This window comes from Phoca vitulina, unplaced genomic scaffold (assembly GCF_004348235.1).
Source record: "Phoca vitulina isolate PV1807 unplaced genomic scaffold, GSC_HSeal_1.0 scaffold9, whole genome shotgun sequence".
Taxonomy (NCBI): domain Eukaryota; kingdom Metazoa; phylum Chordata; class Mammalia; order Carnivora; family Phocidae; genus Phoca; species Phoca vitulina.
This window is the reverse complement of record NW_022589712.1, coordinates 35580213-35597304: the sequence shown is the minus strand read 5'-3', so window position 1 is coordinate 35597304 and position 17092 is coordinate 35580213. Positions and strand designations below refer to the sequence as shown.

Here is a 17092-nt window from a genome sequence, read left to right as displayed (position 1 = left end):
ATACCCTCCCCAGTGTCTATCACCCAGCCGCCCCCTCCCTCCCACCCCCCACCACTCCGGCAACCCTCAGTTTGTTTCCTGAGATTAAGAATTCCTCCTATCAGTGAGGTCATATGATACATGTCTTTCTCTGATTGACTTATTTCGCTCAGCATAACACTCTCCAGTTCTATCCACGTCATTGCAAATGGCAAGATTTCATTCCTTTTGATGGCTGCATAATATTCCATTGTATAAATATCTGACACACCTTTAAAGACATCTCAATTACTATAATCTCTTCTCAAGCCATTATTCCTTTTGTTAATGCTAGCAAAAATTTAAAAACATTATTGTCATGATAATATAAGCAATATTAAACACTTCTTGGCCATGAAAACCATAAATGAAAACTCTAATAAAAAGGAAAAATGAACAGACCTATCATTATTGTGTTTAATATTACACTGCACTTAAAACTACGTTTCTTTTTTTTTTTAAGATTTATTTCTTTGAGAGAGAGAGAGAGGATACGCAGCAGGGTGGCGGGCAGAGGGAGAAAGAATCTTGAAGCAGACTCCCCACTGAGCGTGGAGCTTGCCGCTGGGCTCAATTCCAGCACCCCAAGATCATGACCTGAGCCGAAATCGAGTCGGCCTAACTTAACTGACTGAGCCACCCAGGCGCCCCTAAAACATTTCCATGAGATTTGCAGTTGAGGCAGTCACATTGATAGAGCCTTATATTCCAAGCAAAGTGGAAGTTAGAATCTGTAAGTTAGGCATGTGGCACGTAGACAATTAAAACCAGTATCGTGCGGCTTCACCGACCTGTGGTTACACTGGTGACTGCTAGTTGAGTTGCCCCACTCTTGCTTCTCTCTTTCTCCAATTCGGCCAAATCACTTTGACAACCAACTGGTACTTTTGAATCCAGGCCAGCTTGATTTGAGTGCAGTCTCTTGGATATGTCTACATGGAGACTCTGAAATGACACAGGCCAGAGTGATTGATTTCACAAGTAAATTATCAGTCCAAAATAAATGCTTCCCAGAGATATGACAAGGATAAACATTCATCATATGGCAAGTTATGTTTGTATATCTGAATCAGAATATTCTACACGTCAAAGCGACTTACAAATTACACTTTCATCAATATATTTTGGTAATCTAGGCATGGAATTTTTGAAATGATCTAAGTGACCAGAATAAGTCCTCTCAGACTCAGAAAATCATCTTCAAATCCCATTTGAGTATATCATTTTCTTCTTGTGAAACTTATATTTTTCATTTAAAACATTTTCACTCAGTTTTTATTCTTATAGTTAAATTATCCAGCATTTCATTATATATCACATAATTACACATTGTATAATGAAGAGGAGGTTTCATTTCTGCATTATCTGTAGGCTTTTTATAAAACAAATCATAACATCTACTTTAAATTAACCCACATTTTTATCAGCATTATGCAAACTTAACAAAGCTCCTCCAGTCAGTTTAAGAATAATATTCATCCTAACAATGAATTATTAAGGCACAACATCAATGGACCTTAAAACACATCTCCCATATGAGAGATGTCATAGTGCTTGATGTTATACTGTCATATTGTACACTTCAAAAGAATCATCAGAGAGGAGCAAAAACTAAAGACCTAAGTGGGAAATTGAACTTTCTTCATATCTAAATTCAGACTAGAAATTTTTCAGTTTAAATATGGTTACATAATATTCAAAGATTCATACAGTCAAAGTTAGCCAGTCAACTTTGGCCATCTACATTAACCATTTTGGTTCCCTAAAGGATAGGATGGTGAATCATTTCCTTAAGTTCCTCCTACAGACTGTGTACAGCATTAAATTTATTAAAAGCTTCATTAAAAGCTTGAATCAAAGGCTTTTAAAGCTTGTAAAGGGCCAATAAGGAAATTATAGTCCATCATAACTAAATAATTGACCCAAATAAACAGAATGAATGGTGCTGAGCCTCAGGGATATGTCTCCCAACCCTTAGTCCAGTGCTCTTCATGCCACTCTATAATCTATTTGTTCATTTATCCATTCAATGTGGTGGACTGGTTGCACTGATGGCCCCGATTCTTCACCTCTCTCTGTATCATGTCCTTTCCATGTAATTTTGCCATGTCCTCCTACTCTGACTTTTGAGTCATGATGTGACTACTTCTGGATTAATAGAATATTGGCACATGCGAAACAGACAGAGACTTGAAAGATACCTGCACAATTAACTTCGGTCATTCTTGTCCTTTTACTATGCCATGCCTAGACTAGCTTGCTGGAGGTTGAGCAGGACAGAGAATAAGGTCAGGTTACCCTAGTCATCAGAGCTGAGACAACCAACAGCCAGTAGAAGCCCAGACATCTGGGTGAACCCAGCCTAGATCAGTTGAAACTAAGTCAGGTCAGCTGAAGTCCACAGCTGCATGGACTAAATAAATGTGGTTTTAGCTATATGCACTAAGTTTTTCTGGTAAGTATGCAGCATTGTGCGGCAATAAATAAATGATATCACCAAGAGCCGTTAGAATTCTATAGAATCCCAGATACTGGGTATAGTATGAGAATACCAATGTAAATATGACATAGTCTCAGACTTTAAATTGTTCAAACATAATTTCTTAAATTGTTTAAGTGGAGAATTAAACTAGAGTGTGAGGGGTGCCTGGGTGGCTCAGTCAGTTAAGTGTCTGCCTTCGGCTCAGGTCACGATCTCAGGGTCCTGGGATCGAGTCCCGCATCGGGCTCTTTGCTCGGCCGGGAGACTGCCTCTCCCTCTGCCTGCTGCTCCCCCTGCTTGTGCTCTCTCTCTCTCTCTCCCTCACAAATAAATAAAATCTTTTAAAAAACAGAGTGTGGTAAGTCATTTGTAGACAATTCTCAAATTCCTTCTCTAATAACAAAAGATGGGACCCAGGTGATACTATAGAGGGCAAGTCAAAAGATCAGAGTTTGAATGTTGGTATCGAACCAAACAAAACCACTACACCTGCTTACATTTGACTCTCCACCGCCAGCAAAAATGTAAGTCCATCATTCAGTTCGAATTTTTAAATTTACTGTCAGGCCTGACACATAGTTTGTCTTAGCACATAGCTTTGAAAAGCAGCAGATTCAACCAGCACTTAAGTACTTTCCTGATTTTGATGTTAGATGCATTTGGAAGATATATTATTATGTCAAATTATTAGATGACTAAATATAAGGTCATGAAAATTACGTGTGTTATAATATATCCCAGACTTCAAAGAAGAAACACAGAATTTAAATAAAGTTCTTAAACCTGAAATCTATAAAATGAAAGGCTGAGCAGATCAAGGCTGACTGTTTGATCATAATGGGTCAAGTACTACACAGGCTTGGTGCATCTTGGTGCAAATCTCTGGCAGATTGGGCATTTTATGAACACATTAGCATTTCAATAATTAAGAACCCCATTTTTCTAGAGGCACGCCCCACACTGGGGTCTGCTCTATCTAGTCAAGCCACGTCAAGTTTTCCAGTCTCTCCTTAGCTTTACTTGGTAGAGCCAGGCTCCTGTTCCCTAGTCCTAATGTAAAGGGGGTAGATGTCTCTTAAGCTACCGACACTGCCATATTCTCTCAACCTTGTTCACTTATAGTCAGCCCCTCCCTCCAGTTCCCTGGTTCTCCAAACCATTCATAGGTATTGATTTCCCCCACAGTGCTCCATTCTTCACTGCCCAATTTCCCTCCATTAAGCATCAATCCCTTCCTCTTTCTCTCTCTTCTTTCTTATCCCTTAGATTCCTCCACGGTGCCTTCAGAACTTTGCTCTGTAGTTTGCAATTTTCACTACATATCCAACTTTGTTTCAGGACATTGTTTCTACCTCCCTACCTTGACCAAAATTCCATTCTCCACTGAGGACAGCACTTCTCCTGCAAACAAAGATGGCTGCTTATTCCTCCACACCCTAACACCCTCAGGTTGATGATATTCTTGCCCATTGTACTGTCCATTGCACCTTTACCTCCTTGCTAAAAAAATCCCTGCTGCTTTGATATTTCTGCCAGATAGCTATGCTCCATCTCCCCTCTTGTTGGAACCATCCATCTACTAACCTCTAGTCACAATCCATCCTTCATAAAAAGACTGGATTATTGTTTTACCTTCCAGCCCCATGATCCTGGTTGATGTTCACATCTACACAGACATTCTACTCAACACCCTGACTGGATCTCTTTATTAAAATGAACTTTCCATTTCTCTACCTTAGACTTTCACTCCCAGAGTCACACCTGAAACCTGTCATAACAACCTTTTCCATCTCCAAAATCACTAAGTGTGTTCCTCTCTCACCTAATCTCCTATCATTTATTGTCTGTAGTCCAGGCAAGCTCCCATCTCCAACACTGCTTTTTCCACCAGGACAGTTCTTGGATCTCACCGGAATCCGAGCTCCACTGACCCCTCTGCTTTCTCTATATCCACCAGTCTTCTAGGCTCATTTCCCTTTGTTCTCTACACAGCATCCGTCCCAGTTTGAAAACTTCGATCTGGCCAGCAGCGTGTCAGACTTTATCCTGCTTTACCCTTCATTTGACATGTCTAGTCACTCCCTTTCCTTGGCTTTGGTGTCCCTACTACCCCTCTGACTACTCATTCTTAGTCCGCTTTGTTGGTTTGACCTTCTTTACCTAAACACTGACTGTTAAGACTTTCTCAAAGTTTTGTTATTGACCCAGTTTTCTTTGTCATCCTGGATAATTCCAACAATCACATGGCTTAATTTACTGCCTATGTATTTATGACTCCAGGGGTGAGGAGAGATTTATTAAATGAGATGACTCTGGGCTTGTGTGCCATGATCAGCACTCTAGATTCCGATTCTAATGTCCTTTAACTCTACAGTTCCACCATTCTTCCTTCCTATCTTAAGGCTTAGCTCTTCTGTTTGCCTAGAACATTCTTCACAAACTCTTCCTCCTTAATTTTACTAAGTCTCAAATTCCTGCAGGTCTTCCCTCACCATGTAGTGTTTAGCCAGCACCTTTGTTCTCTAGTCTTTGAGTACCTTGTAGTTCTACTGTGATGCAGTTTTCACAATATAATTAAATAAATACCTGGTTTAGTGTTTAATGTCTATCTCTCTGGTTAAAATATAAACCCACTGAGAATAAGGACTATGCCTGTCCTATTCATTGTTCTTAGTCCTTATCTCAGTCCTTTTTTTTATTTTTTAAAGATTTTACTTATTTGTTTGAGAGAGAGCACAAGTGGGGGGAGGGGCAGAGGGAGAGGAAGAAGCAGACTCCTCTCTGAGCAGGGAACACATGTAGGACTTAATCCCAGGACCCCGGGATCAGGACCTGAGACAAAGGCAGACGCTTAACCTACTGAGCCACCGAGGCGCCCCATCTCAGTGTTTTAAATATAGCAGGTATTAAATAACTACATACTAAATTAATGGAGAAATGCATGAATAGATACAGACTTAATTTTGTATGACTTTTTCTTTGGCTAGCTTATCAATGGCTACAACATAGTCACATGTTTATATGTTAGAAGTGATATGCAGTCACTTTTAACAGTAATACTTAATATGTATTTGAAAGGAACACATATTTTACTTGTTTCATCTATTAAAAAATACACATTGCAAATTTTGTGGTTTTAAATAAATGCACTGTTGCAATCATTGCAAACACTATAGTTATACAGTATCCCATATATTTCTATGGCTCAAGTTAGACTGGTTACCATCTGTGATAATTATAAATCAAAGAATGGTTATATTAGGGAAATTGAGAACTTAGTATGTACACCCAGCGGCCCCATATTCCCTAGGCATGAAATTGTGACCTGACAATAATGGAAGAAATAAAACTCTGTCAGGTACTGCTTCAACAATGTCAAGCCTTCAACCTGAAGATCAGGTCCAGAGGAAAACGAGAAAAATAAAATGTGTGCAAAGAATAGAGAGGAACACAGATAAATTTGAACTGGCATGCATCAGGCCTTTCTGACCACTGTATAGGTGTAGTTCAAAGATATACCGTTTCTTTTGTGTAATTTCCACTTAACTTGTCATTGAAAATGAGTCATTATAATCCCGTCTGCTAATATAAAATGGCTATTAAATTATTTTTCATGTTATTCTTAGCTTGTAGTTTGTATATTGCTTTTAGGGTTCCCACTGAAAGCAATGATCCAATTACAAGACACTGAATATTTTTCTTACGAACAAAGAAAGGAACAAATAAATATTACCCAAAAAAGTATTTTCTTTCTTCATATCCATCTTTCATCTCACACCTAAGGCCATGTTGTTGGGAAAAAAATCATCCTTTTCCAAACAATTCATTGAGATTCCTGGTTCGTGATTACATTCATTTGTGTCCCTTCTCCCCAAGGGCGAGGCTCATTTTTCTTTAGAAAGTCACACAGGGCCTGTCTTGGCCCAGGGACTAAACATCATTCACATTTTAAACAACACGAAGTATCCCAGATAACATACTTTACTTTTTACTTGGTAAAAAAAAAAAAAATCAATCACTCTCCTAACGGACTAAAAAAAAGCGTCCTTTTCTCTGCTTATATAAACAACACAGCCTGCACTTTTTCACTTCAGAAAAGTGAATTCAAGGGATACGTGGGAAGACATTTCAAGTGATATTTGGGAAGAAATTTCCCATTAAGTAACTTTCTTCCTCAGAATTAAATTACACTTAAGAACAGTATTAACAGTAATTCAGAAACTACACATCAAAATACATAAATGAAGTTCCAAATCCAATCATAAGAAACAGAGGTTTGCATATTCAAATTATCATTCCAGGAGAACATGTAATCCTCTATGCCATCTGTCTTTTAGTGTGTGTGTGTGTGTGTTTTCTCTTTTGTTTGTTATATGGTTGAATCACCATAAATAATTCAGAAAGTTATTAAGTGGTTTAAAAAAACTAATAAATTTCTCATTGTGCATTATAAAGACCCAATTAAATGGAGGCAAATGTTTGGTTTTTCTGAGGAAAATATTTAAACAAGCAAGAATCTAAACTGAAAAATAATTTGAAGTTGATCATCCATATAATCAGTCCTCTCTTTCAGACAATAATCTGAGGTTTCATCAAATCATCCATCTATACCAAGAACCTGCCTTTTATGCAGAATATGTTCTTTATACCACCTGCAAGAGAGTCCCTTTGAGCTTGTTCCACCCAATCACCACAAAGCATCCTTGACACCTTTCCTGTCCCTTGCAGCCTTAGGGGGTTTTCCCAGAGCTGTGGTTGGCAGGCCTCATTTCATCAGCCCATCAGAAGCCCACTACCACCTCTCCCACTCTTCCCGGAGTTCCAGGCTGTGGCCCTCCCATGGGAGACTCTTTGCTGGTATCCCTTACCTCTTCAGCAGGGCTCTCCCCCCCTCAACCATGCACACCTTCTTCAAATGGGACCATGCTGGCTGGACTCTGAGCTGGCAGCTAACTGGGGACCTCAGCAATAACAGGTGCTTACACGTGGCTTGACACTTAGACACTCTCGGCCCAGTTGTAGTGAACAAGTGGGACAGATCCCTCTCTTCCCTGCTGCAAGTACCACCAGAAGTTCAGGACATTGAAGAGTTGGGGTTTTCTATCTGCCCTGCCCTTTCCCTTGGATCAGAGAAGAGGCAATTGGTCCATGAAAAAGAAATATGCCTGTATCTGCTTCCCTAGTTGTTCTGATAAAAAAAAAAAAAAAGACAGCTTTCCATCTCAGCCCTTCAAGAACTTCTTCTACCTGCTGAACTTACTGGGACCAGATCCAAGAAAACAAATCCCTCCCTGCCGGAACCGTTAGAGATTTCATCAGGCATCATATATCAAAGATTGTACTATGCTCTCTGGGAAAGAAATCATTTATTAGTTAAGACTCTTTTAAACCTTCATTTTTAAAGACATTTTTCCAGAACATATTATGTATTAAAGAGAGATATTATAAGTGTGTATATATTTCAGTTGCTTCTTCCTCCATCTTCCCTGCTGAAAACAGGGAACTAGACAATTTGACATCTAGAAGTCCCAGCATCCTGATTTGATGTTGATTTGACCACCCTCTTGGGAAAAAGCAAATCCTAGCTCATGAGAGCAGGAGGAACTCAATATAATCACACACTTTGTTTGACTTAAACAAGTTTAAGAATTTTTCTTTAGAGTACTCAGGGTAAAGAATCTCTTCACACCCTTTTGTCAAGCTCGATTCAATCTGCTTCTTGCTATTCTAATCTTCTATAAATTTAGCCAAAAATGAAATGGACACTTGAAGCAAGGCTTAACCAATATATCTTTATTTGAAAATGAGGCCAGAAGAGACAGCTAATCTGTACATTTGTTAATCTTAAGGAGATAAATGAGAAGTCTGGCTGCCCTCAAGCCCTCAAAGATGTTAGCGATGTCACTCCAGATAATGGACAAGCATGCCAAAGGGTTTGCTATTTTAGAGCTGCTATGGCAAGTGCATCCCCTACAAAATACCAAGGTCAGCTTACTTATAATGATTCATGGACACTGGAATAATTCTGAATATAAATAAATTCTCTTCTTTCTTCTTATTTTGCCTTTCTGCAAATTGTAAAATCAATTCACATGACTATTGTTATAACTTTCATAGCTCCTATTTTAATTGGAAAATTGTAACTCTTAGACACTGTGGGGGCAATCTGTGGCCAAAGGACAGGAAAATTAATCTTGGTTTGAGTTACAGAAACAGAAATTACAGTAGAATGAAGTATGTGACATGTTTTTTGTTTAGATTAGTTTTTCGTGAAATTAGTTTTTAATCAGTAGACATATGAAGAGCATTTGAAAAGTGTCCAGCAGAACAACACTTGCTGCAGATGGCAGATGGGAACTGCAGTGCACCATATAATAGCTCTGTGTCTAGGAAGATTATTCTAAATTCATTTCTTAAAAATTACATTTGAAATCATTTTAACCTTCTGGGTATGAAAACACAGCCTTCCATATATGTCTCTGAAAGGTACCTATCCTGGCAACCTGATGTAAAACACTGGCACATTATTATTTGAGCTAGAAATGATTTTGATGAGTATGATTAATCTCACTCTTTAAGTATTCCCATTATATGAAATGTTAAATGGCATGTGTGCCACTGAAGTGTTGCTAAAATGTAAAAATCTCATGCTGTTATGAACAGGTGTCTAACACAGGATGTAGTCCTTGAAGGTTGCTTCCCACCTCTTCACCTCAACTCAAGCTTGGCAACATTTCCTCGAAACTCTTTCCCATGAAGGCTGCCCTTCTGACTTCTTCCAAATCAGACACCCTATTCCCCATGTCCTTTGTCAAGCACTGACTGGCACTACCATTTCACACCTTCTCTAAATTTCTACAGAACCCTGGCCTGACCCTTTAGTCATCTCCAGGATCCCACTTTGCTCATAATGCGCTCTTGGGCTCACGTTCTCCTCTCTGTCATTCCTCTACAAACATCAGAAGACCTTAACATTCACATCTCTGTGGAACATTTTTCCTACTCTTTTTTAGCCTCTTGTAAGTACAATTGGAACTTGGACCTCATTGTCCCTCAGAACTGCTCCATCATCCTTCTGGATTTTATCATACTCCTCTGTGCTCATACTCTCTCAACACTGTTCATCCCTCTCAATCTTCAATTCATTCCTGCCTCTCAGCCTCCTTTCCTCACTTTGTCTCTCCACCCAAGGGGTCCTTAGAACCTCTTTGTTATCATTTTTCTCATTGTGGTTATAAGATCCTCACTTTCCACTCTACTCTCATTGCCAATCCTCCAAAGACTGCTTACTGCTGATAATTTGATAATTTTTTTTTTAAAAAGGCTTATAATTTTCCCATTTGTCTCTAACAAATTTATGTTGCCTGGTGATATCTAAGTCCTCAAGTTTGCCCAGTTATCTACGGATCTCTGTTTAAGTTCCTTGTGAGGGGTCTAAAGACAGTATTTCAAATTTTTTCCTCTTTCAGCAAGCTCACAGTCACAGCCTGGCATTTCTCAATCTTAGGAAGTTCTTGAATCATGTAATTGATTGAGATTGTGGCCATCTGAAATCAATTCTCACAGCTTTCCCTGTCTCGTCTTCGAAATGCATTTGATCTCTCATCTTTCTTACGAAGGGTCCTGTCCTCTTTCTTAAGTCAGTGCCTCCTCCTTTGACTGTGACACTCCCCCCACTCCCCCGTTCACTTAATCAATTACTCTGCCCACTTGCACTGTATTCTCTGACCCTGCTGTCCATTGCCTCATTCATTTTCTGCCAAGCTTCAGTAAGAGTAAACTATTCTTACTGCTCTTTTTCTTTCCCTCCCACTCAATTATTATCTGGGTATTTACGGAGTGCAATCTGGTTTCTGTTCTTACCACTTGACTGAAAATATTTTCACGAATAACTTTTTAGCCATCAGTCATAAATCCCATGGCCTTTTCTCAGACCTCACAGTTCCTGAGATTTCTGCTGAACGTCACTCTGATAACCATCTCATCATCTGAAAAAAAAAATATTTTCCCCTCAATCTCCAGTAACACTGTTCTCTCATCTTCCTTTTATCCCTTGGATCCTTACTCACTCATCTGTTTTGCCATTTTTTCTCTTTCCTGCCAACCTCTAAATCAGTGATCTCTGAACCATTCTGATTACATGTTCCTAAGAAAACCCTGAAGCATAAAACATAAACGCCACACATGTATATATACATAAAATTATGTATGTGTGTACTCTAACATATATGTAATTATGTTCATTTACTCTACTAATATATCATGTGCATTATAAAACAAACTCAAAGTAGAAATTTTAAAATAATAAAGTTGATTAAAGTTGAAGTAAAAATATTTTAAGCAAAATTATTTATTACTAATATTGAGAAAATGGTTGAATCATTTCATTATTTTTTAAATCTTGATTTAACACTTTCTGATACAGCAATTCAGTTTTTTCTTTCATAATTCAGTTGACTGATATACTGAGGTTTAATGGCTGTCACTGCTAAAAATGATACTTCTTCACAAAGATACATGTATCCAAATGGAAAAAGTACATTGTTAGTTGCTCTAAGTCATGATACATCTTTTCAATGATGACTACTAATTTTGCAAAGATATTGTTGAAATTGGCTAGTAAATTCCTATCTTCCTTGATGTCAAAGTGATGGTTAATTAACTAATATTTTAACTACTGGATTTTTCAAATTATTTGAGAGAGAGAGAGAGAGAGAGCGCGAGCACTTGAGCAGGGGGAGGGGCAGAGGAAGAAGGAGACAGAATCCACAAGCGGACTCCCCAGCTGAGTGCAGAGCCTGATGCGGGGTTCAATCATAGGACCCCAAGATCATGACCTGAGTGGAAATCAAGAGTCAGCCACTTAACCGACTGAGCCACCCAGGTGCCCCTAACTATGGGATTTAAAACACACTGAAATTCTGTGGAAGAATTTATAAATGATTAGAAATTTTGTTTGCAAGTTTTTAAAGTCCGCAAAATGAGAAGTTACATTGTTTTCAGCAATGGAAGCATATGACATCAGAAATATTTTAAAACAATCCATTTTCAAAATATTTTATATAGGATGATTCTTTTGTTACAGCTATTTTTGCTCCTTTTAATTGAAGGGCCAGCTCAAGTACATACGTGAGCATTCCTCTGGGTGGCAGACTACTGAAAGGCACTTGTGGATTAGGTAGACAAATGTGAACGCTCACCTTTTTGAAAAATAAATCTTTTTTTTAAAAAAGATTTTTATTTATTTATATGAGAGAGAGAGAGAGAGCACATGAGAGAGGGGAGGGTCAGAGGGAGAAGCAGACTTCCCACCAAGCAGGGAGCCCGATGCGGGACTAGATCCCGGGACTCCAGGATCATGACCTGAGCTGAAGGCAGTCGCTTAACCAACTGAGCCACCCAGGCGCCCCCAAAAATAAATCTTAATATTAGCACATCTTTAATTTGGGGGAAAATGATTTGTCATAAGACAATCAGCAAATCTTTAAATGGTACAGAAGAGTACCACAGTTATTCCTCATCTCACAAAGTATCATGAGGATCCTACTATATTTTATACTTTTGTTTCTATAAATTAACCTCATATTTACAACATCGTTCAGAACTTTGTAAACTTCTGGCTACAATTTCTTTGCTTTAGTAACTTGCCTATAACGACACCGGGAATACATTTCATAGGTGGAGTCATGCCGTTAATCTCCCTTTAGAATCACTTTTAAAAGCCTAGACAGCACCGTTGCTTTAACAGCACAACCAGCAGCTGTCCTGACTCGGTTCATCCAGAAGGCGATGCTGGTGCTAAAGAGGTCAGTAAGGGATAGAAGAGTGGTTTCTCCAATGCACTAAAAAAATACTTCATGGATTTTATTACTGAAGCATAATCTAGCAAAGACAATAAACACATATGCTGGGAAAAAACTGAGCTCTCATACAACTTTGCAGAAAATCTCCCTTACTGAGTCACTTGTTCACACAAATAATTGTGACAGCTAACATTTATTTTGCGCTCACCAAGTGCCAGGTACCATTTTATGCCTGTTATGTATATGAGCTTATTGAACTCTTCAGCATTTCTTTCCCAAGCACCTTCCAAGAGTATTTTCAGAAAAAGAAATGGTTTTTGTTTTTCACCATATTGCTTCTTTGTATTATTTTAGCCGTTTTTAGGAAGGACTGGTATACTTAATAATATGTAGTTTTTTTTTTCTTTATCTCTATTTAAAAAACTCAAAAGAGTTGAACATTAATTTGAGTGAGGTTTAAATGTAATGAGGTACTGGATTGGTTATAACATAATTATAAACAGCAATGAAAAAGTGTAGATAATTGTTTTCATATTCTTTTTGCTTAGTTTGACAATACATTGTTAATCGTGAAGGCTTCATTTTCCTAGTTGCTAACATCACATAACACAGTATAAACTATGGTGAAATTCACTGTCACTGAGAGTATTTGTAAATCTTCATTTCAATTGTCTTGAAAATTTCAAATTTTTGGCTGACATCTTGATGGGTATGATTAGTTCATCTTCTTGTACTTTTTTCCCCCTAATGTGGCTGATGGAGAAATACGAGAAGTGTGAAAATTGTCAGTTCTACTTTTCTTTTTTTTTCACTGTTACCTTTTGCTCATATTATAAATACAATATTTTAATAAATTTATCTTCTGAAGTATGAAGTACTTTTAGAAAAAGGCACAAATAATGATAGCGCAATGACTTGATACACATTGAATGCACCTATGTAACTACTAGCCAGATCTGGAAGTAGAATATTAATAGGCTCCCACCAGCTCCATCATACCTTAGCCCGTCACATTTCCAACGCCTCTTCCCCAAAGCTAACCAGTATCCTGACTTCTAATATCATAGATTAGATTTCTCTCTGGTTTGGAAGTTTTATATACTTTAAATCATAGAGCGTATTCTCTTTTGTGTCCGGCTTCTTTCTTTTTATCCCTAATGTCAGAGTATTCCATTGTATGAATACACCAAAATTTATTTATCTGCTCTACTACTGAAGAACATTTGAGTTGTTTCCAATTTTTAGCTATTATAAAAAACGCTGCTATGAATATTTCTATAGATGTGTTTTTGTACACATATGTACACATTTTTTTTCACATACACATATGTTTCTGTAAGCATTTAATTGTTGGGTCATAGCAGGTATGTATGCCCGGCTGTAGGAGACTCCACAAAGTGGTTTTCCAGAATATATTCTCACCGGGAGTACATAAACTTCCAGTTTCTCCAGAATCTTGCTATGATTTGTACTGTCAGTCTTTTTAATTAATCATTCTATGATTCTATAGTATTACCTCAACGTGGTTTCCATTTACATTTCCCAGATGACAAGATTAAGTAGTTTTTCAATGTTTTATGGGTCATTGTGAGACACCAGTTTTGTGAAGTAACTATCCAAGTATTTTGCCCATTTTCTTTATTGTGCTGTCTGTATTTTTGTCATTAATTGGTAAAAGTTCTTTACGTATTTGAATACAAGTCCTTTTTAATACCCTTTATCTGTTTTGCAAGTAAGCCTCCCCACTTTGTAGCTTGCTTTTTCACTTTCTTAATGGTGTCCTTAATAGTATAATCTTTAATTGATGGGGCTTTTAGTATTTTTTAAAAATACTTGTCCATTTTGTCGATTCAATTTTGCTTAAAGTAGAAAATACAATTTGTAAACAACTTGACCAGGCTCACTGAATCTACAGCACAGTGCAATACTCTCAAACGAAGGGTGCCTAGTCAGGGTCCCATCTTCAGAGATACTCACTCTCTCTGGAAACAAAAATAAGATCCAGTGGCCAGAACTGTTCTATATTTTGAGGTAACAATGATCATCAACAGCTTCTAACTTTATTAAAAAAAACAAACAACAACAAAAAACAACCAGATGCTGTGTATCTCCTGATAGAAAATACACAGCACTCATTATAGAGTAGTTTTCCCAGAAATTCAAACCTCAATCTATCAAGCTTCAAAATTTAACTATCAATTCACAGGAAAACAAGTCAGAAGTATCTCTCAGTAGGAAGCAACACACAGGCAAAACAACTCTAGAATATATGACATAAAGAATATGTATTTTCTAGAATATATGGCATGTGACAGACCAGGAAAGAAACTGATAGACAAAAATCATATGTGAAGTATGAGAAACTGAGGAATAGAAGGTGTCTGGAAAACAGCAAAGTGCACTAAAACATAACAGTCCAGTTTCTACACAAATTGCTCTAAATAGCTTGCAAAAGAAAAACCATTTCCACTCCTCCTCACTGGCAACCACAATCAGCAGAATTCATGTTTTGGGAAACTCTATAGAAGGAAGCCGGTTTCTCCAACAAATATGAAAAAAATAGGAAGAATTCCATACATTAAAAGAGACTTAAAACGTGTCATTCAACTGCAATGTGTGTAACTTACTTAGATCCTGATTCAAACTGTAAGAAGACATTATGAAACAGCCAGGCAAATCTGAATTCTAATATGATATGTGATATCCTTAAGGAATTATTGCTAATGTTTTCAAGTATGATAACTATACTGTTTGTTTTAAGAATCCCTACCTTTCAGAGGTATCCAATGAATTATTTCCTCATAAAATTAAATGGAAATGATGTCTGCTTTTGTCTTCTCCCCAAAATATCCAGTGGGGCTGAATAGTGAGGGATATAGGTAGAACAAAATTAGTCTTGAGTTGATAGTTGATGAAGCTGGGTGCTGGATGTCTGCAGGTTCATTATGCTATTCTACCTTTGTATGTACTTGAAATTTTTCAGGATATAAAGTTAAAAAATAGCTTGGCCTGACTTGAGATCAAGACAATAGCAGACTTATGTACAATGTGAGGACACATAAAAAATATACTGTATTGCAGAGATTAGGGTATAGTTTCTTAAATCATCTCATCTGCCTAAAATTGGAGTTGGTGGTTAGCACTGACTTGGCTAGGATGACATAACTGGATCCCTTACACTCTCAGAGGAGCATTTCAGAGACTTGACTCTACTTCTCCAGAAGCTACACAAGAAGCTGCAGTCTGGACAACGGTACAGGGAGTTGGCGGGGGTGGGGGGGGGTGGCGGGGGTGGCGGTGGTCAGGGAGTAAGGCTGCAAGCTAACAGCAAGGCTGAAAGGCCTGGAAGGATTTGCTGGTGGACAATAACACAGACCAGATCCTCCCATGTAGCCAAACTCACCATTCAACAGGGCATTTGCTTTTGGTTAACTATAGGGAATAAAGAGAGAAAATGGTTGGATCCAGGTGTCTTTCCCATCTTTATCTGAAATTCTCACTTTATAAAAAACCAAAAATTTAGACCTATCTCTTGATATTTTAGTAGTAGTGCATGTCTAAAGTAATGTATTGAGAAGAAATTAATTTTATTAAATGTAATTTGTATATTGAGCAGAGAGATTATAAATTCATACTTAGAAAATACTGAATATGAAGTGTCATTCACAAACACACACACACACACACAAATGCGTATATACATACCATTTAAAATTCTACAGAAAATGCTTCAACTCACTCCCATGTTACTTTGAAAAGAGAGAAATTCAGTAGACAGTAAACTGATGATAAGGGGTATTTAAGAGCTGAGTATTTATCGATATAACACTAAAATCTAGCCTCAGGATCATCTAAGTACCCTAAATACATTAAAATCTCTACACAAATATGTGTGCAATCTGTCATTATCGTTTGCCAAATTAAAACTCAGCTGACAGAGAAACTGTAAGAGTCAAAGCTGAGAAATGAAACTCAAGTACTAAAGGATTAAACAATATCCTCAAATGCAAACCAGACTAGAGTCTAGGCTAAAGGCTCATTGTTTTCAGACCTATGTCCAGATTCTTTTTCTTACTTGCCATTTTATTCATTTCTCTATATTTTTGATCTCCCAAAGTCGTCAGAGCTGTGTATTACATTGCCTTTATTGTAATTACAGGGTTTATCTCAGTTTCTGAAAACTAGAAAGTGATGAGTAAGGAAAACTGAATAACCAGATAGAAAAAAAAGCACAATATCTCTCAGTTCCTTCTTTTTTTCACATGTCAGAGAAAAGGTAAAACAACAGAACAAAAACAAGATAACAATGATAATCATATGGTTATTAATTAAAACTTGACTCAGGTGGTGTTTGACTTAAAATATCATTTCATTTTGCTTAGCCTTTAAACAAATACTTGACAAAGCAACAGGGAGCTCGTGACCGTACTTTAGCAGTAATTTCGTTTTCCCACCAGATGGCAGTCTTCCCCGGATCTTTGAAGCTGTCTTCAGAATCCAGCTATTCATTGCTGACAAAGCGGTGAGATTTTATCTATGTACTGGGTTTGAATATGGGAAATCTGCCAGGACTCTGTGGCTCCAGGATTAAATGTCTCTTATTTGAAAAGAGACTTCTATGGGCAGAGGTTTTTATTTTTTTTAAGTCATACATATATCTTCGGGACAAAGGCTATTTACATAAACTCCAGGCTTAAGTTGAGCTTCTCAGGATCTCAGTTGGCACTTTTTCTTGATGTTCAGCACCCCAAGAGGCTGGTAAATGCACTAGTGAATATTTCAGAGTATT

The 17092-nt window shown here is 37.6% G+C and overlaps 1 protein-coding gene across 1 annotated transcript in view; it reads right to left on the bottom strand.

Moving 5' to 3' along the window:
- The window catches only part of THEMIS (thymocyte selection associated), a 174519-nt gene that overhangs the window by 11509 nt on the left and 145918 nt on the right, over positions 1-17092 (bottom strand). The window contains exon 5 of the mRNA XM_032408319.1: positions 810-963. Coding sequence (XP_032264210.1) covers positions 810-963 — 154 coding nt within the window. The remainder of the gene's footprint in view (positions 1-809; positions 964-17092) is intronic.